This window comes from Talpa europaea (genome assembly GCF_964194135.1).
Source record: "Talpa europaea genome assembly, chromosome: 4".
Lineage (NCBI taxonomy): Eukaryota > Metazoa > Chordata > Mammalia > Eulipotyphla > Talpidae > Talpa > Talpa europaea.
This window is the reverse complement of record NC_140070.1, coordinates 140,430,280-140,457,605: the sequence shown is the minus strand read 5'-3', so window position 1 is coordinate 140,457,605 and position 27,326 is coordinate 140,430,280. Positions and strand designations below refer to the sequence as shown.

The following is a 27,326-nucleotide window of genomic DNA, read 5'->3' as shown; positions in this document are numbered from 1 at the left end:
AAGGAACTTATTCACATGACTCCTCTGCTGACTTATAATCAATCAAGAATTAAGAACTTTCCCCCTATTTTGAACAAAAAACAAACTCAAAAGTCTTTTGTTGAAATGAATGCCAGAACGCATTCTTCCCTGTTCCCTTAGGGTCTTTAAACAATCCAGTGTGTAAATGTCAAATCTACTGAAATAAGTTATTATTATTGCTGATATTCTTGCATAAGTTATCCATCAGCTTTAATCATTTCTACATGCTTTTAGAAATCAGAATACAGGAAGCTTTAAAGATTATTGCAATCATTTAAATCTAAGAAATTTCACTTACTTTGCTAACATCCCCCAAGTTAAACATACAAAATTGCCTGTCACCTCCCTTATCCATTATACAATAAAAATTACCTTCAAACATATGACAGTACTACACTGCCATTTTAAGACTTGTACCTCATTAAAACAAACCCAGTTTAGTACTAGTCTGCCTTTATACTGGACTTCTGCTTTTCATTTTTAATTATGGAAGATGGTTTGCACAAAATATAACATTCAAGTATTAGAGACTTTGTTTCTAATGTACTCCAAAGCACATCTTTTCAACTCAAATTACAAATGTACCTATCCCCACATTTTGTTAACACAAGCTAAGTACCAAAACAGAGGATCTACCCTGAACAAATAAACCAAAATATACCACTTGACGGAAAAAAACAGATTTAAATCATTCTCTATTACAACACCATTAAATTTTAAAGGAACTCACCCAAGTCTGTCAGACGTTTAGGTGATCTGCCTCTTTCAGAAGACCTGGATCGTTTACGGCGGATGGGAGATCTGCTAAACCTTCTTCTCAAGGGTGTCCGTGATCGTCTTAATCTCACTGGTGAGATACTAAAGCTCCGTCTTCTTACAACAGATCTTGATCTTCTCCGACGACTAGGGGTGCGGCTCCTTCGGCTGGGGGTACGGCTCCTTCGGCTAGGGGTGCGGCTCCTTCGGCTGGGGGTGCGGCTCCTTCGGCTGGGGGTGCGGCTCCTTCGGCTGGGGGTGCGGCTCCTTCGGCTGGGGGAAACACTAAAGCTCCTCCTCCTGCCCACAGATCTAGATCTTCTTCGACGACTGGGAGTGTGACTGCGACTCCGGCGACTTGGGGTGCGACTTCGAGCTCTAGCTGTTTTCCGGTTATCCCTAGAGCTTGACCTTTTTCTTTTTCTTTCCCTGGACTTAGATCTGTGCTTTGGAGATCGTTTGCGCTTCTCTTTTGATACAGACCGCCTTCCTCTAGACTTTGACCTTGACCTGCTGCTCCTCCGCCTGCGCCTTGACCGTGACCTTGACCGTGTTTGAGAGCGTTGTGACTTTGACTTAGATGATCTCTTTCTTGCTCTAGAACGAGATTCACTGGTACGTTTCCGCGATTTGTGTTCAGAAGATTTAGAACGCTTACTTCGAGATCTTAATGAAGAGTCTCTTTTCTTCTCTTTCTCACCTTTGTCACGGTTCTTATTTTTCTTGCTTTTTTCATGTGGGTCCTTAACTTTCACAAAAATTTCATAATCATCTTTTTCCTCTGAAGAGGATTCTGAAGCTCTTTCTGGTATATTAATGGCAACTGGACTGGCAGCAGATTTGTCACGTTCAACTTCACCTGCAAGTAAAGGTCCTTCAATACCAGCTCTAAGACTTGCAAGGCGCTCCATGTCTTTAGGAAGTAATGGTCTCACTAAATCTGCTTCATTGATCTCATCAATATTGGCAGAAAATCCTGAATCACCCAAGGTCTCTTTACTAGGGAGAGGTACTTCCTTATCTTCTCCACTTTCTTTAGGGCTGACAGCAACTGTTAAAGTCTGGTCACTCTCTTTCATAGGTAATGGTCCTTCTGCTTCTTTACTAACAAAGTCATTAGCTGGCAAGTCAAGATGAATATCTTTAGCAGGCAAAGGTCCCTCTATGTCAGCGTCACTACCACCACTGGGGCTGGTGGAAATTACCATGTCATGTTCAGTATCTTGAGCAGTTAAAGATACTTCAGCATCATATTTACTAACTGAACTAAGAGCAGATGTTGTTGCAAATTCAAAACCCTTACTAGTTCCTAGGACATCAGGTGCAAGAGGAAGGGGACCAGCAGAAAAGAGAGTTCCTCCTACATCAGCTTCACTAACACTAGGGCAGGTATCCAATACTGTGCATTGTTTAGTCTCATCAATAGGCAAAATTTTCCCTTCACCAATTTCATCAACAGCATCAGTGCTAGCAGAAGACACTGTATTGTGTTCCATCTCTTTAGCAACTGAATGATTATTTATACTTAGGTCTGTATTTACACCTTGTTCAATTTCATAAAAGTCATTTTTCAGGTGTCCCTCAGCATGAGGTGCTTCAGAATGCCTCGGAATCTCTTGCATGCCAATCTCTGGGGCAAGGTTTTGATCACCAGACAATAAATTCATTCCTTTCGTAACACTAGATTCCAGCATCACTGGTGTAGCTTCTACAATCATCTCAGTTGCTATTACTTGAGTCTGCGCTGAGACACTGACAGCAGGCTCTGAAATTGCCACGGTAGATTCCTGGACGGAAACAGATGGTTCTGAAACAATCAGGGCAGGTTGAAGGACAGACACTGCTGGTTCCAGGATAGGCACAGTAGGCTCCAGGGTAGAAACAGCTGGTACAGGAACAGTAACATGCTCTGGCTCAGCCATGGCCAGGGGCTCCGAGACAGTCTCAGCTGGAGGGTCCAGGGCAGCCACAGCTGGCAGATCCGGGACAGTTACAGGCAGTGGTTCCGGGACACTCATGGTTGGGGGCTCTGGAACAGCCCCAGCTGATGGCTCTGGGGTAGCCCCAGCTGGTGGCTCTGACGCAGCCACAACTGGCAGCTCTAGAGTACTCTGTGATTGTTCTGGAACAGTTACTGCTGACTCTGGCAGGGACATAGATACCTCTGAAGCAACATGTCCTGAAGCTCTTATGGTATCAAAGTTTTCTGCTGTCTCTGATATAACAGAAGACTCTGATGTTAGCATAGCGGGTTCGGCTGACATTACCGGAGTTTCAGACACCATATAAATTACCGGACTTTCTGGAACAATCACATGCCCTTCTGTTACTACAGCAGATTCTATAGGTGTTGATGTAACTGAAGACTCTGGTTCTAGTGGTGGTTCTGGAACAGTCACAGTACCCTCTGATGCTAGCACTGAAGGCTCTGATGCTGACACTGAATAGTCAGCAGGCACCGCTGAAGGTTCTGAAATCTCACTTTGACTTACAAGAGGTTCAGGGAGGGTTGCAGAGTCTTCAGGAGGTAATGCTGGCACCTCAGTAGGCCAAGTGTTTTCAGCTGTTAATGCTGACTGCTCACTGGGTAATGCTGTACCCTCAGGCGGCTCCTCAGGAGGCAATGGTGGTGTCATTGGTGGCTCCTCTGGCGGCAATGGTGGCATTGTTGGAGGCTCTTCAGGAGGCAAAGGCGGTACCATATATGCCTCTGTATAAGTATCAGTGTAAGAGTCGGTGTAAGAATCAGCTGTCATAGACATCATTGAACGATCAGCAGTGTAAGATGACATCATAGACCGGTCAGCTGCAGAGTACGATGACATCATAGACCGGTCAGCAGCAGAGTACGATGACATCATAGACCGGTCGGCACCCATGGACATCATAGATCGGTCAGCCATTGGGGACATCATGGAGCGCTCATAAGCTGACATCATAGAACGTTCATAAGCTGACATCATAGAACGCTCAGCCATAGGGGACATCATGGAGCGCTCATAGGCTGACATCATAGAGCGCTCATAGGCTGACATCATAGAGCGCTCAGCCATAGGGGACATCATGGACCGCTCATAAGACATCATAGAACGTTCGTAAGATGACATCATGGAACGTTCTGCAGCATAGGACATCATCATAGAACGTCTAGAAGCTAACATCAGGGGTCTAGGTGCTAACCTGTAGGGCCTGGGTGCTATCCTATAGGACCTGGGTGTTATCCTATAGGGTCTAGGTGACATCCTATAGGGATCAGGAGTTAGCCTGTAAGGATCATGGCCTAATCTATAGGGATCCTGCCCTAACCTATAAGCATCATGACCTAATCTGTAAGGGTCATGACCTAACCTGTAAGGATCCTGAGCTAACCTGTAAGGATCCTGAGCTAACCTGTAGGGATCAGGAGATTTTGAACCCAACATAGCAGAATCCTGGGTACTGGAAGCTAACATCTGGGCATCCATAGTACCAGACGCTAACATCTGAGCATCCATGGTGCCGGAAGCTAACATCTGAGAGTCCATAGTGCCAGATGCTAACATCTGGGAATCCATAGAGCTAGTCGCTAACATCTGGGAGTCCATGGTGCTGGTCGCTAACATCTGGGAGTCCATGGTGCTGGTCGCTAACATCTGGGAGTCCATGGAGCTGGTCGCTAACATCTGGGAGTCCATGGAGCTGGTCGCTAACATCTGGGAGTCCATGGAGCTGGTCGCTAACATCTGGGAGTCCATGGTGCTGGTCGCTAACATCTGGGAGTCCATGGAGCTGGTCGCTAACATCTGGGAGTCCATGGAACTGGTCGCTAACATCTGGGAGTCCATGGAACTGGTTGCTAACATCTGGGAGTCCATGGCGCTAGAGGCTAACATCTGGGAGTCCATGGTGTTGGACGCTAGCATCTGGGAGTCCATGGTGTTGGACGCTAGCATTTGGGAGTCCATGGTGTTGGACGCTAACATATGGGTCTCCATGGTGTTAGAAGCTAACATATGGGATTCTTGGGCCATCAAGGGATCCACTCCTACTGTTACAGAAGTCTCCCCCACTAATGTAGTAGGCAGCTCCTGTGCTACCGTATTATAGGATTCCAGCGCTGTCGTCGAGGGCACCTCCAGGGACTGCGACACGGTCATCGTTGACAGCTCCGTTGTCACCACAGACTGAACAGAGATCTCCAGCGCCACAGTTGCCACAGGCTGCCCAGGCAACTCTGGCGCCCCGGGCTGCCCTGGCAACTCTAACACCCCTGTTGCCAGAGGCTGCCCCAAAAGCTCCAGTGCTCCAGCTGCCCCAGACTGCCCCGAGAACTCCAGTGCCCCAGTTGCCATGAGCTGCCCAGACAACTCTAGTGCCCCAGTTGCCACAGACTGCCCCGACAACTCCAGTGCCCTAGTTACCGAAGGCAGCCCTGGCAACTCCGGCACCCCAGTCACCGAAGGCTGCCCTGGCAACTCCAGCGCTGTCGTTGCCATTGACTGTCCTGGCAACTCCAGCACCATCGCTGCCTCAGGCTGCCCCAGCAACCCTGTGGCCGTGGTCACCTCAGGCTGCCCAGGATGTTCCACCGTTGTCATCCCCACAGGCTGCTCCAATTCTGTTGTCGTCACAGGTTGTTCGGTCAACTCCATTGCTACTGTTACCGCAGGCTGCCCTGGCAACTCTACTGTAGATGCAGTCACCGCAGGCAGCCCTGGCAACTCCTGTGCCATCACAGGTGGCTCTGGTACCTCCTGTGGTGGCTCCAACCCCATGGATGATGCTGGAAGCCCTGGCAATTCCTGCGACAACTGTGGCACTGATGTCACAGAGGGCCCCGGCAACTCAGGCACTGCTGTCGCAGGGGGCCCTAGTAACTCAGGCATTGGGGTAGAAAGGGGCCCTGGCAACTCTGACACCGGGGTAGCAGAGGGCCCGGGTAACTCCAGCACTGGAGTCACAGGGGGCACCTGCAGCTCCGGCATGGAGGTCGCAGGTGGCCCCGGCAACTCCATCGCTGAGGCCACCGACGACTCCTGCAGCTCCAACGCTGTGGTCTTGGGCAGCTCCAGCAACTCCTGTGGTCTTGTCGAGGATGAATCTGCAATCTCCGGTGGTACTTCTACAGGCTGCTCTGGCAATCTTAGCACTTCAGTTGCAGATGACTCTGGAAAATCCATTATTGTTGATGTGCTTGGCTCAGAATACACCTCAGTAGGTGTCTCTGATGATGTAAGGGTTTCTGATGGCTCTAGCACTTTTGCTATGGGAGGATCTAACATGATCTTTGATGGCTCTGGAGGTGTGCTCTCCAAAGATTTCAACACAGACTTCATCTGATACTCCACTGACATTGTTACAACTGGCTCAGATGACTTCAGGACTACTGTTGTAGTCACTGGTGCTGTGGCAAAGGAATCCAGAATCTTTGTCATGGATGGTTCCTGTGTTACTGCCTCAGACTGCTCTGACTGCACTGAGACTACTGATGTAGATGCTACAGACAGTTCTGCACTTTTTGTAGTTGGCGCCAGAGTTTCTAAGGTGTGTGGCTCCAATACCTCCACAGATACTGTAGGAGGTTCTAGCACAACTGCAGAAGACTCAGTGGTCTCAGATAGGTCAAATGCTCTTACGGGATGCTCCAGTGCCATCGGTGAAGGTTCAGAATCAAACTTCAAAAAGGAATCTGATTCTAACTCTATGTTCCCATCATGATGTGATTTCGCCTTTGATTCAGATTCTTCTGGCTGTCTTTTATACTTTTTTTCCTTTTCTTTCTTCTTTTTCTTCTTTTTATTTTTGTGCTTTTTATGCTTCTTTGACTTTTTGGTAGGAATTTCATCAGTAGGATCTGTTTGTACAGACACACATCTTTTTCTGGAGGCCTCCTTCATGTCTGAAATTAAGGGAAATGAATTGGAATTTGTCTAACATTCTCCCAAAGTACATTTAGGTAAGTCATACAAGTGAAGATTTACATTCCCAATTAAAGCACCAAAGTGTAACAGTTCTTGTTAAATAGAAGATTACCAAAGAAACTACTACTCATCAATCAATTATATGAAAACTGATTATCTTTCCAATACTTACTTCATCCTACTTTACGTAAAGCCTGGGTTAAAGATAGTTTTTAGTTTATCACAAAAATGTTTGCCATTATATTAAGAGGCATTTTACTATATTCACCTAAGTATCCTCAGTCTCAAATCACTTTTAAACTACTTAGAAACGTCATATTACCGTCACTACAATTTCTATTAAAAATATTCCCTGTATGTGATTTTAATAATTATTTGTTATATAACCTTATTTATAGATGACACACAACACACTAGTTTTGGAACAGACTGCCTGCTTTTGAATCCTGAATCAACCACCACTCACTAGAGGAATGAACTTGGCCAAATTACTAACACTGTTCTCCTACAGTTAGAGTTAAATATGCAAAATATAAAATTAAAATTTCTTTAAGTTTTCAAAAAAAAAAAAAACCCAGTAAACAATGCCTGACACACAGTAAACACTGAGTAATTGCTAGTTATTGCTTTTCTATGGTATACAAAGGTCTAATCAAAGCATCAATAAGGAACTTCAACTTTATCTTATCACACCCATGCTACATTGTAATAAAAATGACATCTTCCAGCAGTCTTCTAGAATTACTGAAACTTTTATGTTTCATTTAAGAAAAGATTCTTACAGTCTTTAACATGAACATTTCAACTTGCCTACATGAAAAATAAAGTGGTTTATATCTACTTTAATGCCATGCTCAAATTAGATAAATCTTAGTGATCACAGAAAAAGCTTATCAGAAATCCAGGTCTTTAAGATCATGGGGGGAAAAAGTAACACATATGATAAGACCTATGTCATATACCATACGTTAGCTAAATTCTATTTCAAGTAAGAGTTGATAGTCAGGAGTCTAAGCACGGCTAATGTTATTTTAACCATGTACCAAAAATAATTAAAAATACTTCACCCCTCATTTCCAAAACTAAATGAAGACATTTTTGTAGTTAACCATAGTGCCTTCATTTCCAAACACTTAATCGAGTTTTAAAAAGCTAAATAGCCAAGCAATGATTCCTCTTCATTCATTGCTCTTTTAAAAAGATTCAAAAACAAGGTAATTTTCTACACGTGGGCCTTAAAATAAAACTTCAAGGGTTTTAAAATCATTACTGATTTGACCCAGACACCTGTATCTTCCAAACCCGATGTTTACACAATGGTTCAATGAAAACTCGGCATACGAAATCCAGTAGTGAGGCACTACAAGACTTAATCAAATGAAGCCATATTCCACCAGCAAAACAAACAAGTGTACACTGCGCACATTTCAATATAACTCTATTTTTAAAGAAGGATTTAAACAGGAAAACCTTTGGTAAATTAACTGAAATTTAAATTTACTCATGTTTTAAATCCAACAAACATTTTAATTATCCTGCAGTCAAGAAACAATACTATTAACTATTTAAAAAAAATTAAAGCGTAATTTTTGAGACAGCTAATTATCTCCCACTTACCTGGTTTATACCGTAGCTCTGTATCTAAGACCCCAGAAAGTACTTCCTCTATCTTCTGAACTATTTCTTCATTTGGTAGATTCCTGGCAGAGGCAGCTGCATCACCTGCCTGGTTTCCTTCAATAGGTGTATTTGTTTCACCATTAAGCTGGCCTTCACTCCTTCCACTTGACAAGAAAAGTTATCAAAAATGATTAGTATTTTGATGGCTCTACGTGATAAATTTGTATCTGTAACTCATTAAGATCTTATATTGCACATACACGTCACCATTTCTGTACTTCTTTCAGACTACAACCCCCATAAATAGGACTTCCTTAACATTTTCTCCTGATAGTACGATTTCATTTTTACACATTTTCAAAAATATAAAAGAATTTTTTGTTTTAAAAGTAAGTTTTAAATAAAATACTCGCAGGAATCTAAATTGAGACTTTTGGATTTCTTGCATATATTACAGGAGAAAAATTAAGCTTACATCACAAATCCAAAAAGATGTAAGACTTAACATTATGGCAAAAACATTAACCACAATGAAGCTGCACTTGTGTATAGATCACACTATCCATCAACGGTGTCAAGGAACATAAAAGTTAGCCTCAAACGCATTAAGTAAAAAGAGTAACTTGTAGCCTCTACTCAGGGTTAGACCAATCAGTTAATGAAGTGCCATAAAATTTAAAAAGAAAAATACATACATATAACTTATATCATCAGAAGTTCCGTTATTTAAAAATCTGTTCAAAAAAATTCATGTGAAAAAAGTGAAAATTCATTTATACAAACAGCAAACGAATACATGGCTTAACAAATTTTCAATTCATGAGGTCAGACCAATCTTGACAGAACATGTCACTTACCTAGCTATTTTTACTATTTTCGCATAAATTTACAACGTTTTGAAAAACATAAGCATGATCAACTTTAACCTAACTTCAATTTTAGCTAACAAAACAAACCAAAGTTTTGCTCCACTATCTGATAAAAGTCTGAATGGTGAAAAAACAGCAACCAAAAAAATCAGTATTAACTAAATGTTACTAAAGAACATTTGCTTTTCAAATACGATGAATCATATAATTATCATTTGTTGACTAACAACTAATGTCACATATTAAACTCATTTAATGCTAACAAAACTAAGGCCTGCACTACTATTGAATTTATAAATGAGCAAAAAAAGACACAGACAGAAACCTAGCTGAAGGTCACAACTATTAGCAGGTAAATGCTATTCAAAACCAGAGCCCATACTTAAAGGACACATTTATAAAGTAACTTAACTAAGATCTAAACACCAGTTTCCTTGCCAAAACAAATGTTCGTGAAAAACAGGGGAAAAGGAAATAATCAAAAATTTGTTTTTAGACTGATACTGTATTACACATTTGAAAACAGCTGATTTTAACTCCAGTTATAGATCAGTGTGTAGTGTTTTTTAAACTTTCTGTAATTACTTCACCTTTTTCTAAACATACCATACATAATCACATTACCAAAAGTCATCCATTTTAATATCAGAAAACTACGACCAAGAAAAAAAAGCCAGTTGGTGAAAGAGTAACCACCTCAAAACTAACAAGCTGTTTATCACAATGAAAACCAGTAAACAAATCACCCAAAAAACCATCAAGACATTACTACAATCAAATCCTATAAAACCGTAAGATATGTGGCAAAAAACTGATGAAAAATGAATTCAAGGTAAAAAAGGCGAAAAACGAACACAAACTTCCTATTTCACAAAATACGTGTGTGCATCTTTATACACAGGAAAAACGTGAATATCAGTAACTAGTGGGACTCCCACTTGCCCCCCAAGTTTCCAAAAAGGAATAGCACAAAAATTGCTTTTAAAATACTTAAGCAGAAAAACGACTGCACGCAAACACAGCTGCTCATTAGCCCACGAGACGACTCACGCTATTTACTAGTTTTTAGGAAAATTGTGTTCCCTCAGCTCAGGTCTTTCCCCATCATCTTAAAACTGCAGCAAAGTGCAGAAAGCAACGAGTGCGCGGATTTATTCCCCACTTAAAAAAAAAAAAAAAAAAAACAACAACCCGCAAAATCAGCCCCTCGAGCTCCACCCCCGCCACCTCCCCCGCGGTTAACTGGGGCGCTTCACGGACAGGGAAGTTTTCGGCCGACTCCGCTCCACGCCGCCGCTCCCGCTCCCCACTTCTCAGCCCCCAGCGCGCTCACACCCCTCAACTGGGAACCCGGATTCTCGCCACACAAAGCCGGCGCCGCAGCCCGGCCGCGCCGCCCTCGCTCGCTCCCGGCGGCCGCGGCCTCGCCCCGCCTGGGGCCGGGAGGAGCCCGGCGGCCTCGCCGAGCGGCGCCGTGGAGGGTGTCAGCGGGGAAACCCAGACCTCCTCGCCGGCCCACGCCGCACGCGCCCCGGCGAGAGACGCCCACGAACGCCCAACTCCCGGCCGCCTTCGCCCGCATCTCCCGTGCCCGGCGGGAGCAGCCCTCGGAGCCGCCGGACACCGCGCCTCGCCCCGGGGCGCCTCGCCGGGAGCCACGGGCCACCGCGGCCCCAGCGAGCTCTCCAGGGCCCCCGAGTCGCCAACGGCCCGAAACGTGCAGGAGCAGAGCGGGCCCAGGCGGGCCGGGAACGGCCGTTGGAGACCCTTCCGGGCCCGGGACCCGGCGGCGGGGCCGCGCGGGGGGAGGGGAGAGGCGGCGGCGGAGGAGGAGCCGCGGGGGCCAGGCCCGGCCCCGGCGGGCGAGCCGGCCCACGGGCGGCGAAGGGCAGGGTGACCAGGCGGGGAGGGAGAAGGCGCATCCCGGCGCGCTTCTAGAGGAGTCCCGGGCTGCCCTCGAGAGGGCGAAGTTGCTCGCGGCGACGGGAGGGCGCGGATGGGGGAGTGGGGGGGCAGGCCGGAAAATGGATCCCAGGCCCAGGCGGGGCGGTAGCGGGCCTCGGGCGAGGGACGACGGCGCCTCGGAAAAAGGAGGCCGTGGGCGGCTACCTGGGGCGCTAACGGTCCCTGGGGGGCAGAAGCGTCTGGGAAGCGGTTACCTGGAAAGCTCCTGTTGAATTTCCCGGAATTTACTGACCACGAAAGACCTAAAAATCTGCTCGATGTTGGTCGCCATGGCGTCCGCTCCGTTCTCTCAACTCCTCCTCGCTAGTCCTCCAGGCTCCCAGCATGCCTCGGGAGGAGGCGCAGCGGCCAATTCCGTCTCTCGCCGTCCTGATTGGCTCGTGTGGGAGCGTCCTGCCCGGCACGCTCCGCCGCTAAGCCAATCAGAGGGCACGCCCCTTCTCTCCTCCGCTGTTTCTGAGCGGCTGGGGTAGAGCTGCTGACGTTTGCGCCGCGCACGACTCTGTCCGCCATGTTAGTGACACTGACGCAGACGCCGCCATTACAGGAATAGTCTCGCTTGAGGCGATTATGTCTGCTTAAGTTGCCGGGTCTCCACAATGTGTGGGAGAATTAAGAGGCTAACTTTCGCCACTACGCGCCTGACATTAAAAGGGAGCAAGAGGGGCAATCTGGTGTTAGGCAAGGGGCTTCCAACATTCCCGGGTGGCGCCGTTTCCTCGGGGAGGTGCATCCGGGAAAGCAATCACCAGCACCCGCCCCTCGTGTGGGGCGAGTACGAAGGACACGTTTACCCCCTTCCGTCGCCTAGGCAACGTACTAGCAGCCTCATTTCGCTTTTTAGCAATAGGCTGGAGGGCCTAAGCGGCCCGCGTCCCACGCCTGTTTTCTAGTCTCGTTTGGAGCCGGGCGTTATCGCGAGACTTCAGAGCGGTGGCTGCTCAGTGCAGACCCAGCAGCATAACAATAGCTACAAGCGCATGAGCGTTTGTGGCTTCCTCCTCCTCGGTGCTGAGGAGGCGCGCGGGGAAGAATAGAGCCGATATTTGGAATCTACAGTGTGCGCCGCAATGAAAAAGCCTTGCAAGGAAGCTTCTGCGCCACTGCGCGGGAGGCCGCGCTCGAGGAGGCGGGCCGATGGCCGCGTCGGCCAATGGGAGGCCGAGGCGCGGGGCGGGGGGCGGGACTTCCTGAAGCTTTGAAGGGCGCGCTGTGGGCCTTGAGGCGCCTCGTGTCGGTGCGTAACCCGTTTTATCTTCTCCGCAATGCCCGTTTCTGCTGGGGTCGGGGGAGCTAATGTCGGAAATTGGATGAAAGCGTGGAACCGGTTGGGCGGTGGGGAGTTTCATCTTATTTGGAAACGCCATGGTGGGGCTGGCCATGTGCTTGTAACTTGTAACTGAAGTTTGGGGGGGGCCCTCCCTGCCTTCCAAGATGTCCGCCCTGCACCCGCGCGCCCCGGGCCAGGCCGCCCGCCGGAGGGGCGCCCACCTCACCGCGTTTGCTCGTTGTGCACCCAGGGACTCTAGCAGGTTCTGTTCACTTTTGTAATTGGTAGTATGCAGTTGTGCCTACTACTCGATAGTGTGCACCAAACCGCTTGAAATGCCTACCTGGCTCTCATTCTCTCTTCATTTTTCTCAAGTTGGATTTATTTTTTCGGTCGTTTACGTAACTCGTGTATGGTCACATTTCACCCTCTCCACGTACCTGCACAGTGCAAAGGTCGGCTGTCCCTTGTCCCCCCTCCTCCTCCCCCTTGCCTCTGGTAACTAGAATTGTTAGGGGGAAAGGATGTCCTAAAGCTAATTCCATACAGGCTTTGTGGATGTAACAGAATGTCTCTCAGAGTCTGAGAATTATTTTTGCTCTGTTTTGCCGTTTATTCTTGTAAGTTACTTGGGTGCATGGCTTAGACCTAATAAGGTTAAGTTCCGAAGGTCAACCCAAAGCAAGGTGCTTTGGCTGGACCACGGCTGCTGACTACCGCAGGGGCAAAGTTCCTTTAGGTTGGGTCTTAATGCTGCCTCAGTGATCCAGTATAGTAACCTGCACAGCCTGCTTCATTCCCTTCTCAAATTAAATGCAGTGTTTCTTCTAAAGATCTGTTTATTTCAGGAACACGTTGTGATTTCAATATGTAAGGAGACATTTTGAGTCTTTTTCCAGTAAACTAAAATAGCTTTTTTCTCTCCCTAAGACTAAAATTTAGTAATTCTTATTCTTACTCAAATATTTAGTAATCACCATCTTTATTGTTAGAATTTTCCAGTTGTAATCCAGGCACCACCTCCTCTTAATAGTGTTTATTTACCTCATAGACTTCTTATGAAGATTAAGTGATGCAATTCATGAAAATCTTTTAGAATAGCACCTGGCACAAAGTACTCAAAAAGGAGCATTAGTCCATCAACTTAGCTTTCTTTATTCATTTGTAATCCTAGCATCTCACAGGAACAGATTTTCTTCTTCCTGTTAATCATTGGCCATCTACATAATTAAATGTCTTCTGAAAACTAGTAAATGAAAATTATTTGGCTTTTCTCCTATTAAAACTACTTTCTATCTCTAAAATAGTTTAATTTAAATTGATGAAATATAACAAGTTAGCATTTACTACTGATGCGTGTTAGAAATTGTACTAATTGTGTCGGTTCAGTTAATCCTTTTATGGCCTCCTAAAGCAAATATTCTTGCTCTTAATTCAAGTGAAGACATAAAATTACCTGTAGTAAAAGCTTAGCTTAGGTCATGCCGCTAATTTGATTCCAGAGATAGCTGCTGTACTTGTGTTGGTCAGAATAAAATTCAAGAACTAAAATGAGTCATGTCCATATTTTATTTTTGCGTTCTCTGTGGATTTTTTTTTTAATATATTGCATAAACTTCTTAAACCAGGAGTAAGGAAACTATGACCATTGTGCCAGATTTTTCATGTCACATATTTTTTCCACATCTTGACAAATGAGTAACTTTTGCATAGTTAAATGGTTGGGAAAAAAATAAAACTTTTATGACATGAAAATTACAAAACTTAATGTTTTATTGAAACAACTGTGCTTATTCTTTACAAACCTCTGGTAACTTCCTACTGCTTAGAGCAGAGATGGGCAAATTATGATCTGTACCCATCACCTGGTTATGTAAGTTTTTACTAGATTTACCTGTATTCATCTACTTACATTCATACCACAATGAGTACCCTTTCCAGAACCCCATCTTAACTCTGTTTTAAGTTTAAAGTCTAAGATTTTAGGCATTTAAATTTGGAGTCTAAATTTAAAATATCAGGATTATATTTAACCAAGATTTGATTACTGTTAAACCTTATAAAGGCGAAGCCCAAAGAAGAGTGAATGTTCATTAGAGCTAAATCACCATTTCCGTCCTTAAACTAACTTGTTAGGCTAGCCTGCCTCTTTTTTGTTGTTGGTTTGTTTTTTTTTTTTTTTGTTTTTTGTTTCTGAGATTGATTTATTTATTTATTTATTTATTTATTTATTTATTTATGCAAGAACCGGGGTACAGGCCAGATGTGCGGGAGGATGAGAGGATTCACCAGAAACAGAGTGGAGAACAGAACAGGCAGACTGATGAAATACACTGCTGAGGGGAGCAGCGGGCGAGATAGGAGAGGTCCGCTGCACCATGTGGGACCCTCGCTGGCCGGCTGGGATTGAACCGGCACTGCAGAGGTAGCCTGCCTCATTTTTAAACACCTCCCTAATCTTTATGAGTAGTTATTTTTCTCAAATTATGAATCTTTTTTCACAAGTGAGTAATTGATTTAAAATGTCATTTGCATGATTACAAATGCCTCCTTAAATCATTTAAAAATTGTCATATCTAGGGCCTCCCCGGTGGCGCAGCGGTTGAGCGCTGGGTTGTGAAGCTGCCCTCAGCCTCTGGGGTGCCGGTTCGATCCCGGCTGCTCCCCGGCCACCAGAGGAGGGTCCCACATGGCGCGCAGACCTCTCCTGCCGCCCGCTGCTCCCCTCAGCAGTGTACTTCGGTCCTTCTGCCTGCTCTGCTCCCCGCTCTGGCTCTGGTGAATTCTCTCACCCTCCCGCGCTTCTGACTGTACCCAGTGCATGTATAAACAAACAAACAAACAAATAAACATGCCTCTATAAAAAAAATAAATTAAAAAAAAATAAAAAATTGTCATATCTAAAGTAAGTACATTCTAAGATATTGACTGCAGTTTTCTTTCCATGGCTCTTATTTTCCTTTTGAATTCCTTTGCAGACAAAGCAATGACAGCCCGAGTGCTTGTAATTGGCAATGGAGGAAGAGAACATACACTGGCCTGGAAACTTGCACAGTCTTACCATGTCAAGCAAGTGTTGGTTGCTCCAGGAAATGCAGGCACAGCCTTCTGTGAAAAGATTTCAAATACTGGTAATTCATGTTTTAAAGAGGTTGTGGGGGAGGGGTTGCAATAATTATTACCTACTCAAGCAGCTGACCTTGTAAAAACCTATCTTTATATGGTCAACTGCTATTCAGTGCTTTTCTTAACCTTAGAATTCATGGTCATTTGCATATTTAACCTCCAAATGATGTGTATTTAACCCATTCAGTTCACTATGGCATTTATCTTAATAACTTATAACCTTATAAAGAGATTGAAAAGGGGAGCCTCCCTGATGGTATAAGGATTAAGTCTCAGTGCTATCACCTCTGCAGCCTGAGCTCAGTCCCTGGCCAGGGAGCTGACCCACATGACGCAGCAGACCTCTCCTGTCTCACCCACTATTTCCCTTGTTACAGGGTAGGGAGAGGGCCACCCCAGACCCCGCAGACCTGCCTGCCCTAAATAGATTCTGCCATCCGCTGCATCAACGCAAAACGTATGAAACTTTAATGGGAAGGAACTTTAATACAATTAGAAAACAATACAGGAAAGGCAAACAATATAGTTTCTAAATCAAGTACCCAAAGTTACCCATTCCCGTCGTGGGTAAAAGTCCACCCGAGCGGGATTGGCCCAGAGCAAGGCCCCAAAGCCTGCCACAAGTCTTAAAGCATCTTCCAGTGGGGACCCACAGAAAAGGATCAGAAACAACCAGACAAGACTGAAAGGAAAAGAGAAAAATCAAAATCAAGAGAAAAACCACCATTGTCACCTCCCCATGGGTCTCTCACCCACATCTGTGTCAACCAGTCCACGACCAAAAAGCAAGCGCAGTTTCTTCATGTGTCTCGGCTCCTTGTGCCTCCTCAGGGTCTCCTGGCTCCATCATGCTTCCTTCCTTCCTCAGTCTCCTCTACAACTTCTCTCCCTGCTCGACTCCACCCTCCTTTTGGGTAGGGCAGGAAACCTGGAACCTCCCCCTTTCCTGGGAACGACCCTGTTACACCCTCAGCAGTATATTTGAGTAGATTCATCTGTTTTGCTCCCCAGTCTGCTCCCCAGTGAATCCTGTAGCAGCCTCCCCAACACCCTTGGCCTACAACCCAGTTCTTCTATGTATAAATAGGTAGGTAGGTAGATAGATAAAAATAAATCTTTTAAATAAATAGATTAAAAAGTCATAAGTGTGGGGCCTCCCTGGTGGCGCAAGGGGTTAAGACGCAACCCATGAAGCTATCTGCAGCCACTGCAGCACAAGTTCAATCCCTGGCCAGGGAGCTACCCACGTGGCGCAGCAGACCTCTCCTGGCTCGCCCACTGCTCCCCTCAGCAGTGTATTTCAGTCTGTCTGCCTGTTCCCCACTCTGTCTCTGGTGAATTCTTTCACCACCACCACCCCCAACACCTCTGGCCTGTACCCCAATTCTTGTATGCATAAATAAATCTTTCTTTTAAAAAAAGTCATAAATGCATAATACAACTTAACAGCATTTGATAGGTATTTTCAGGAATGAGAAATGTCAGGATATTAAATTCTGACAGTAAATCAGTAAATTCTGACAATTCTAACCCCATAATAAATCTCAACCCTTTTCTCTTCCACTGGTACAAAAAAATGGAGGGGAGAGGGATGTTCAACACATATGCTGCATTAACCACTTCAGTGACTTTCCACAGTACCTAGAATAAAACTGAAACTTGCATAACATTCCTTGTAAACCCCTTTGACCTGACCTCTGCCTACCCTTCCACCCTGATTTTTCCATGTCCTTTGTTTTCTTTTCTCTGTCCATGCAGTTCTGCCAGTTTCCCAGACAGCTGCCCTAGACTTTGTATTTATTCCCATGCCTAGCTTGACTGCCTCTTCCTCCTTCAGGTTTCAGCTTGTACTTTAGGAAAGATAACTTTCCTAGACTTTCTAAATAAATTGTGTTCGCTCCTATTTCATTTGATTAGGATCATGAACCAACCATTGTATTTTTGCTTTTGTGTTGTCTGTCTTCTATATTTCCCCCACCACCAAACATCAACTCTAATCGGGAAGCTACATGAGGGCAAATAACTCATCTGTCTGTGTTTTCCGTTGTATGTACTTCACCTACAATATTCTCACAAGCATCCTAAGTGTATAGACCCAAATATTATAGCAGTAGCTTAATCATGGACACCAGGACAGATTCTGGCTTCTGAACTTCAGAGTAAATTTTGATGACTGATATTAAAAGATAAATTTCTGAATATATTCTGATTTTTTTTGTTGGTTTGCTTACAGTCACCACTAGTGACCATAGTCAAAGTACTTTGTAGCTCTTTGCAAAAGTTACTGCAATTTTCATCTAAGTTACTTTAGCAATAGCAAAGAACTTGGTTGATGAGTCTGATAGACTCTGCTCTGGATTTTTCCAGTTGGAGACAGGTTCAATAAAGGAAACCAAGAGTTAACCAACATACCAGAATATAGTGATTCGTTTTTAGCATAACATTTAGTTAACTTAAAAAGTGTTTTATAAGTGAAGTGGGTTTGTTTCTTCTGTTCACAGCTGTTTCCACCAGTGATCACACTGCCCTCGCTCAATTCTGCAAAGATAACAACATTGATATGGTGGTTGTTGGACCAGAAGCACCTCTGGCTGCGGGTAAAGTTCATTTACGTTATTGCAGTAAATGCAGTACCAGCAGAAGCTTAAAGATCATCTACTGCAGGTTGTTTACAGATGAAAATTCTGATATTGGGGAAAAAAACCTCGCCATCTTATATTAGAAAAAAATCTTTGACACTCAGAATTTATGGACTCTAGATTATTTTTCCCCAAGCATCATAATGTGATGGCAAGACCATGTTTGCAGTGTGGGAAACATGTTTTTTTTTATTCTGCTCTATTCTGGTGTCTTTAATAACCCAAAACTTGCTGGATTTGAATCACATGTTAGTAGCATTTATTTATAGATCTTGTGGCTAACATGTGAAAAACATTGTTCTCTGCCACCAGTCATTGCCTTTTCTCAATGTAGATTTGGTCTAATTCTTCAGAATGAGAAGCTCCCACAGAGATCTTGGCTCACCTAAGGTTGCTTGTCTCTGTCCATAGGAATTGTTGGGAACCTGACATCTGCAGGGGTGCGATGCTTTGGCCCCACAGCTGAAGCAGCTCAGTTAGAGTCCAGCAAAAGATTTGCTAAAGAGTTTATGGATCGACATGGGATCCCAACTGCAAGATGGAAAGCTTTCACCAGAGCTGAAGAGGCCTGCCGCTTCATTATGAGGTAAGTAGAAGGGCAGTTTTTTTGTATGATACTTAAACACATCAGTGACTTTTATGCCTTTATAGTAAGGTAATTATGAAAATAAGTCAGACCGTGTAGTTTGCCTTTATCCAACATGAAAATAAAATGGGAGTCTGTATATACACATTACGCAATCTTGTGGCCTTGGAGAAAGAGCAGAAAGATTAATTTTTAACACTACAGAATAGTGTCTGAGGAAAAGATACACTAGGTTCTGCAGTTATGTGCTCTTTTCACAACCAAATTGACAACTACAGTGGCATCTTACAGCATGAAACTGATTTTTTTTTTTCCCCATAAATAACCAGAGTAAAGAATCACTTGAGGGCCTCCCTGGTGGCACATCGGTTGAGCGCTGGGTTGCGAAGCTGCCCGCAGCCTCTGCAGCGCTGGTTCAATCCCCGGCTGCTCCCCGGCCACTGGAGGAGGGTCCCACATGGCGCACAGACCTCTCATGCTGCCCGCTGCTCCCCTCAGCAGTGTGCTTCGGTCCTTCTGCCTGCTCTGCTCCCCCCTCTGGCTCTTGTGAATTCTCTCACCCTCCCGCGTTTCTGACTGTACCCAGTGCTTGTATAAATAAATAAAAATAAATCTTTAAAAAAAAAAAAAATCACTTGATCCTCTGCCACCACTGTTGGATTCTAAATCTCAAACATCCTTTCTTTTCTATTATATGAAAAACACTGAGTAGTTAAGGAACATTGGTAGGTGTGTGCCTTTATCCTTTTTGTTGTTGACACTTCATTTCTTTTAGTTGGGTTAGTTTTGTTCTTTTTTTTTTTTTTTTTTTTTTTTTTAGTTTTGTTCTTTATTCATTCTTTATCCTACAGGATTTCTTAAACATTGATTATTATTTCCTAGTGGCCAGATGCTTTCGGTAAGTAACAAGTTTGTTATTTAAGTCTCCCTTGAGGTAACCAGTCTTACTCAGTAGAAGGAATTATCAGCAACAGTTTCTCGTGTGTACTTCAGAAATGGGCTGTGTGTCACTACCTATATTGGTCTCATCCAGTCACATCTTTATCTTAAAGATCATTCCACATCTGCTTTGTACGACTGGTTTATTCTTTCAAAGCTTTTACCTATATGATCTCATAATAAATGAAAAGAGCAAAATTGTATGTATTCTGTAATCACAGCTATCAAAGAAAACGGGGGAAATACATCATAATTTTATTATCAACAAATTTTTTTTCTTTCCACTTCTCAGTTGTTATAGCATATCACAAAATCCCAAAACATTTAAAACTTTTGAGTTGTGTGGGTTTATTGGGTGCTGAAGTTTACTCTGTCTTCACAGTGCAGACTTCCCTGCTTTGGTTGTGAAAGCCAGTGGTCTTGCAGCTGGGAAAGGGGTGATTGTTGCAAAGAGCAAAGAGGAGGCCTGCAAAGCAGTGCAGGACATCATGCAAGTAGGTTGGCTCATTGGAAAAAGTTAATCATTTTCTAGTCACATTGACTAAATACTCTGAAGTTTATGAAACATTCCTCAAGATAAGGAAAACATCCAGCAAAGACAAGCTATTTTTACAATACTATATTGTTTTTTATATATATGTATACACATACATATATAGAGGGAGAGAGAGTCATCTATGAAAGGTGATTACAGATCTACATTGCTGGCTAAACCATGTTCTGTTGAAATAATTTCTAGCATCCTTTCTTATCTGCTACTTGAGATAGATAGATATATATATAGAGAGAGAGAGAGACACATATCTGTCTATATATGACCTATTCATGAGAACAAAAGTATTTAACCTGTATGTCCCTGGTCTACCCTTTGTGTGTCCCGCCTTGTAGAAATCTACTTTGTCAGACATTCTTTAATATAGTTATTCAAACATGATATTATAGTCAGAAATGAGAATTAAATGGTGATGATGAAAATAACTTTTATTATCCTATCTGAAAGTAGAGCATCAGAAGCTAGGAGTGTTACATCACTTATACCATACTGAATCTACATAATTGCCACTGAAAGATAGGAAACATTCATGAGTTCCTTCGACATTTTCAGAAAGGGAAATATCAGTGTGTTGTTAAATATCAGCCGATTATGTACATACTAAAAGCAAACAGTTTACCTCTTTTCATTTTTTTTAATCTATAAGGATAAAGCTTTTGGAGCAGCTGGAGAAACAGTTGTCATTGAAGAACTTCTTGAAGGAGAAGAAGTGTCTGTACGTATATAGAGTATAAGATACTGTTACCTGACCTAATCATCCCTCTTTATTCTTTTATTTTTTTAAAGATTTATTTATGCATACAAGAAATGGGGTACAGTCCAGAAGTGCAGGGGGTGGAAGGATTCATCAGAGACAGAGTGGGGAACAGGAGGATTGATTGAGATATGCTGCTGAGGGGAGCAGCAGGCGAGTCAGGAGGTCTGTGCCATATGGATAGCTCCCTGGCTGGCCAGGGATCGAACTCATGCTGCAGTGGCTGTGCATGCTTCATAGTGCTGCATCGTAACCCCTTGCTTCATCAGGGAGGCCCTTGTCCCTTTTTAAAAAAAAAGACTGACAGTTGTTGCTTCCTCTATAAACAGACCCAGCATTGACAATGAATGTGTGTACGTTTACACAAAAGTGTATTTGGTATGCAATGAGAAAAAAGAATTCATCCTGCAGATCAGCAGGACTCACAGCACTTACTATGGTGGGGAAGGAAAGTAACTTGATTACTCCCACTTAGCTCAGAAATGACAGTTTCTTTGGAAACTGAGTACAGAAGGTCTTCTGATTCTTGATTTGGTGACTTAAGGATATTTATGTTTCAAGTCATTTTATTTAAAAAACAAAACTTTTCCTCTAAGAATTTCTCTCTCTTTTTTATACTTTCTCGGCATGTGAGGAAAGTATACGGTTTGCTTCTCTCTCCAGTGTCTGTGTTTCACTGACGGGAGGACCGTGGCTCCAATGCCCCCAGCCCAGGACCATAAGCGACTGCTGGACGGAGACCAGGGCCCCAACACAGGGGGGATGGGGGCCTACTGTCCGGCACCTCAGGTACTCCCAGAGCCCAGCTAAAGTTGAGAAGTAGCTGGTATTCTCAAAGAACTCTGAGATGACACATTTATGTTTGTTTTTTTATGTAAAGGATTACTGATTGGCAATTTGGTTTTCCTTTTAATTGAAAAGTATCTCTTCTAGTCTCACTCTTTTAACTCACCTTTTTTTAAAAGTCTTTGAAGACTAGAGTTAAGTTATAGGTTGAACAAATCCTTCTGGCCCCTCTCTATACCCATTTTTCACTCAGAAAAGCCAGTTAGAGTTTATTCATTCTTTGACTCTTCAGAGCCCAGGATATAAATGCCCAGTAAGAGTGTGATGAATTGAGAACCAGGTCAGACCATGGTTTTTCATGACTTTCTGCTTCATAATGGATAGTGTGTTTCCAAATAATATCTAGGCAGCTTTTATAAGAAATATGTTTTGTTTGACAGTGTAATATATAGATTAGCACTTCAAAAACTCACCCATTCTTTTCACTGGTAATAATGTTGATGCTAATAATATAGTGCTTTAATTAAAAGATTAAAATCCAACTCAAGCAGAATTTACTTTGTAAGTATTGAAACCACCAATTGGTGGAAATGATTTTAACATGTCTAGATTTAATTTTCATAAATTTATAAACTTGGGTTTTTTTTTAATTATAGGCAATAAAATGTACATTAGTGAGCTTTAAGGGTTTCTGTGTTTGAAATCTATGTTTAGTAATAGAAGGTGACTTAACAGTCACCAGGTTCTGATGCTGATCAAAAAATGCATAATCCAGCATCTGCTTGTGATAACTTTTACTTCTTAACTTTTACTTTTTTTTAAGAAAGCAAAGAAAGGTAAGTTTCTACTTAAAAGTGTCAATGTGAGGATTTTTAAAGTTTATGAATTACTTTTTAATGTTTTTTATTGAACTGTTATTTTGTATCCTTGTTCATCTTTTTCACAATAAAGAATTAAAGTTTATGAATTTAAAGTGCTCAACCTATCTCAAGAAGCCAGTAAATGATAGTTTTCATGGTCCGGGTGGTATCGCTTACAAGATATTTTCTAAATGCCAGTTACATTTAAATAGTTCTCTGTGTCCCCTAGATTTCTAAGGATTTGTTATTAGAGATTAAAAATACCATACTTCAGAAGACAGTGGATGGCATGCAGCAGGAGGGTGTGCCATACACAGGTAAGCACAAGGTGGTGTTGTGGGCATTGTTCATAGAGTAAGTCAGCACCTGCCACAGAACTTCATTCCTGTTTTGTTTTACCACCTTTTAAGTAACTACCATTATAATATTATAGTTATTTGAGAACTTTGAGTATTAGAACTTTATCGTTCTAATTTTCATAGTCACAATGTGATGTCCTTACCCTTTTTTCCCCCTTTTTTATGAAGGTATTCTCTATGCGGGTATTATGCTGACCAAGTGTGGCCCGAAGGTTCTAGAATTTAATTGCCGTTTTGGTGATCCAGAATGCCAAGTGGGTAATAATTAAAGATAATACAAAGTGTTAATTTGTATAAAATGTGGTTTGGGTTTTTTTGTTGTTGTTGTTGTTTTTAAGATTTATTTATTTATTTATACCAGCATTGGGTACAGTCAGAAGCGCGGGAGGGTGAGGGAATTCATCAGAGCCAGAGCAGGGAGCAGAACAGACAGACTAACGAGGTACACTGCTGAGGGGAGCAGCGGGCGCAGCAGGAGAGGTCTGCGCGCCATGCGGGACCCTCACCCAGTGGCCGGAGATCTAACCGGTACTGCAGAGGCTGCGAGCAGCTTCGCAGCCCAGTGCTTAACCGCTGCGCCACCGGGGAGGCCCTGTAGAAAATGTGTTTTAACCTCAGAATTTATCAGCCTTGATATAATGTTCACCCTATGTATCCTACAGGTCTGTGTGCAGCTTCAGCCAATGAAAATGCACGCAGTATAGACAGGCCTACAATGGGTGCATCTGTACTAAACATGTACATGAACATAACCTTTTTTTTAATAGTCATCTAGTTCTGACCAGTACTGGTCATTACTCACTAAACAATATAGCATAACAACCGTATACATAGCATTTGTACTGTATACTTACAAGTAACAGAGAAATGACTTAGCGTCTACTGGAGGATTGTGCATAGGTTATAAGAAATACTACACATTTCATATAAGGGACTTGAGCATCCCCCACCCTTGGCCAGTGGTGCCTGGATGCCAAGGGACAATTTTAATTGCCTTTGAGAAATATAAACTAGTTCTCCCACTGTCTTGTCATAGTAAATAAAATGCCTAAAGAGAACTAAAATTTCTCTCAGTTGCCTTGATATTTCTCTCAATTGCTTTGATGTTTTTTCCAGGTGATCCTCCCTCTTCTTAAAAGTGATCTTTATGAAGTGATTCAGTCCACCTTAGATGGTCAGCTCTACACATCTCCACCTCTTTGGCTTGAAAACCGCACTGCAGTAACTGTTGTCATGGCAAGTAAAGGTTACCCTGGAGACTACACCAAGGGTGTGGAGATAACAGGTAAATATCAGAGAACAGAAGGTTGCATTACAGTGTGACACTGACCAGAGGCATCTCGGGCCTCCATCTCTTGCTAATATTCTGCTCTTTTTAAGTACATAAGGCCACCAGAAACCTTTCAGGGGTTCTTACCATAACCGTGTTGCTTTTTGGATGTTTGTGTTTCATTGTTCAAAATTACTGTGTTTAAAGAACTGCCACCTGTGTCCCTTCCTACACAAGGAAGACTGATGTGGATCTCACCAAGTTCCAGAGTATTTCCAAGAACGACCTCTCATTGCCACCCTCCGGGAGCCAGAAAGATGATGTGGATGTTTAAGAGTCAGAAACATCAGAATAAACCGTGTAAAGGCATGATCACAAATGGGACAGCTGGTTTGCAATGCACATGTGGTCACTTGGGTGGCAGAATTAAGAGTTTCAAAGGACAGTTGACCCTTGAATAACATGGTTTTGAAGTGTACAGGTCCACTTAAATGCAGATTTTTTTCAACAAATATTTAAATGTGTATGTGATATTCCTAACATTTTTTTCTAGCTTTATTGTGAGACTGCAGTATATGTGTTCGTCAGCTGTTACCAGTAAAACAGTAGGTTCTTTGGGGGAGCTTAAGGTTGTAATCAGATCTTTGATGCCTGGGGCAGGGGCCAGCACCTCTAGTAGTCCCCCTGGCAGTTGCTTAAGGTCAATTATCTACCTTCTCTTTACATCTAGTTCAATGATGTTAAATCCAACAATATTTTAAAATACCATACAAGTTCCAGTGTCATAAGCCCAAAGGTAGACCTCTGTGACCCCCTAGGAGGCTATATAGTTTGGCTTTCTTGGTGCCCCAATAGTGCGTTGATTTATACACTCTATTTAAATTAAGTGCTTGTATTTGTATAAATTGTTCCTGTTGGTCATTTTAGAATTTAAAAAATACAGTCTAATAATAATTTAAGCATGAAATGATATCTGAGAGCTTAAAAATAACCCAAAAAAAAATGAAGCCATGGATTTTAGATTGAGCCCAAATGTGTATTTAAATTTGTCTCAAGATTATAAAATTCTTAATGTGAGGGAGATGATTAAGAATGTTTTTATCCCACAGAAACCCTATTAGCTATTTTAAAAAGAAAACAACTTTACTTGGATGACTACGATAAAAAAGTTAATTTACTCTTAAAGTAAAAGATAAGACCAAATACAGGATTTTTATTCATTGACTTTTGTATGGGGGGCTGGGGGTACAGTTTTTTAAGTTTTTAACTTGTGAGGAAGAAAAACCTTGCACATTGAAGTCAAACTTCATGGCTTAGCTATTTTTCCTTCCATGATTAAAGGAATATTTCTTTATAGGAGATTTGTGATACCACAAGGACTTTGGAACACAGTTGCCACCCTAATGCAGAACAGACTATTCTTAAAGAAAGTGTTTACTGTTAATGTTGCATTAATTCCTGCCTGATAGAAGTCTTGTGAAGATGCACTGGAGGTGGTTTTTTTATTTTTTTTTTAGTGTATTAACATGGAAATTATAAATCACCTCACAAATGTAAGTGTTTGTTAGTGCAAATAATATGTCAAATGTGCTCTCTTACAGGGTTTTCAGAGGCTCAGACTTTAGGATTGGAGGTGTTCCAAGCAGGCACTGCCCTAAAAGATGGCAAGGTGGTTACTAGTGGAGGGAGAGTCCTTACGGTGACAGCCATTCAGGAAAATCTCATCTCAGCCCTTGAAGAAGCCAAGAAAGGATTAGCTGCTATAAAGTTTGAGGGAGCCATTTATAGGAAGGACATTGGCTATCGCGCCATAGCTTTCCTCCAGCAGCCCAGGTAAATTTCTCTTACCTGGGTATGATAGCCCAGTTTTAGAACTGGCATCAATGACTGTATATACAATCGTTGATCAATTACTCTTTAACAAAAATGGGGAGAGGGCCTCCCCAGTGGTGCAGCGGTTGAGCGCTGGGTTGCGAAGCTGCCCGCGGCCTCTGCGGCGCTGGTTCGATCCCCGGCTGCTCCCCTCAGCAGTGTACTTCAGTCCTTCTGCCTGCTCTGCTCCCCGCTCTGGCTCTGGTGAATTCTCTCACCCTCCTTCGCTTCTGACTGTACCCAGTGCATGTATAAACAAAACAAACAAACAAATAAATAAATAAAACATGCCTCTATTAAAAAAAAATGGGGAGAATTTGTATTCCTTGAGTTAGCCTTATATTTGCATATTTTATCTTAGTTCCTGGTTTTGTCCAAATTCAAGATGAAATTATTGGTTACTAACTTTATAACTTGATTATATTGTAAGTTTTGGCAGTATCATTTTGTCACTGCATTTATAACTGTTACTGAAATGTGGGTTTTTTGACCTCTTAGTCATTTATTGGCATGTACAATTATTCCTTTGAAAAATCAATAAACTATTTCTTGCAGATGTGGGGATTTTGATTTCTTCAGTACCTGTCACAGTTAATATTGTGAAATGAAATTTAATACTGTGATGAAATATTTACTGTACATTGAGTTCATCTGAATTAAAATTTTTTAGGGCAGTAAGAACTTTTCAGCAAATTAATTCAAGCTAGACTATTACTGATCAGCGGTTTTAAGTATAAGCATTAGAATTAGTTAGGAATATTGCTCTGCTCACCTCTCTGGCTCGGGTGAATTCTCTCACCCTCCCGCGCTTCTACCTGTATCCAGTGCTTGTATAAACGAATAAATAAATCTTTAAAAAGAAAAAAAAATAATTAGGAATATTAATATACTGAACTAAAAAATTATTTTTCACTTTTTAAAATGACTAATTCCCAGTGAAATCACCTAGTTCAAAAGAACATAATCTTAATATTAATTTGGTCTTTAAAGGTGAAAATGAATAGCCATAATACCAACTGCTACCTGAGAAAAGGTTTTAAACTAGTAGAACATTGTTTCCCATCTAAGCTTGAGCCCAGGTTGCTGACTTTATTGGCATTAATTGCCGAAGTGTTCCACCCTATAGTACCCTGGCACTTGTTTCTAATAAAACCTCACATATCTTCTCATGTGTCTCTGCC

The 27,326-nt window shown here is 42.7% G+C and overlaps 2 protein-coding genes across 6 annotated transcripts in view; one reads left to right on the top strand and one right to left on the bottom strand.

Moving 5' to 3' along the window:
* The window catches only part of SON (SON DNA and RNA binding protein), a gene marked incomplete at its 3' end in the record, with an annotated part of 29,036 nt that extends 17,624 nt beyond the window's left edge, over nt 1-11,412 (bottom strand). For 4 of the 5 annotated variants that reach the window (XM_084231745.1, XM_084231746.1, XM_084231747.1 and 1 more), the window contains exons 1-3: nt 11,326-11,412; nt 8,295-8,461; nt 752-6,655 (exon numbers count right to left, since the gene is read on the bottom strand). In XM_084231745.1, coding sequence (XP_084087871.1) covers nt 752-6,655; nt 8,295-8,461; nt 11,326-11,402 — 6,148 coding nt within the window. In that variant the 5' untranslated portion in view covers nt 11,403-11,412. The remainder of the gene's footprint in view (nt 1-751; nt 6,656-8,294; nt 8,462-11,325) is intronic. The other variant, XM_084231749.1, reaches the window with a different exon arrangement.
* A 3,672-nt stretch (nt 11,413-15,084) lies between these two features.
* GART (phosphoribosylglycinamide formyltransferase, phosphoribosylglycinamide synthetase, phosphoribosylaminoimidazole synthetase) lies at nt 15,085-26,110 on the top strand (the record flags this gene model as incomplete). The annotated part of the gene is made up of 10 exons (XM_084231750.1): nt 15,085-15,532; nt 18,029-18,124; nt 18,578-18,752; nt 20,074-20,185; nt 20,891-20,959; nt 21,662-21,787; nt 22,874-22,961; nt 23,172-23,257; nt 24,120-24,288; nt 25,875-26,110. Exons 1-10 carry the CDS (start codon nt 15,346-15,348, stop codon nt 26,108-26,110), a joined length of 1,344 nt encoding a protein of 447 aa, XP_084087876.1. The 5' UTR covers nt 15,085-15,345.
* Nucleotides 26,111-27,326: the final 1,216 nt, after the last annotated feature.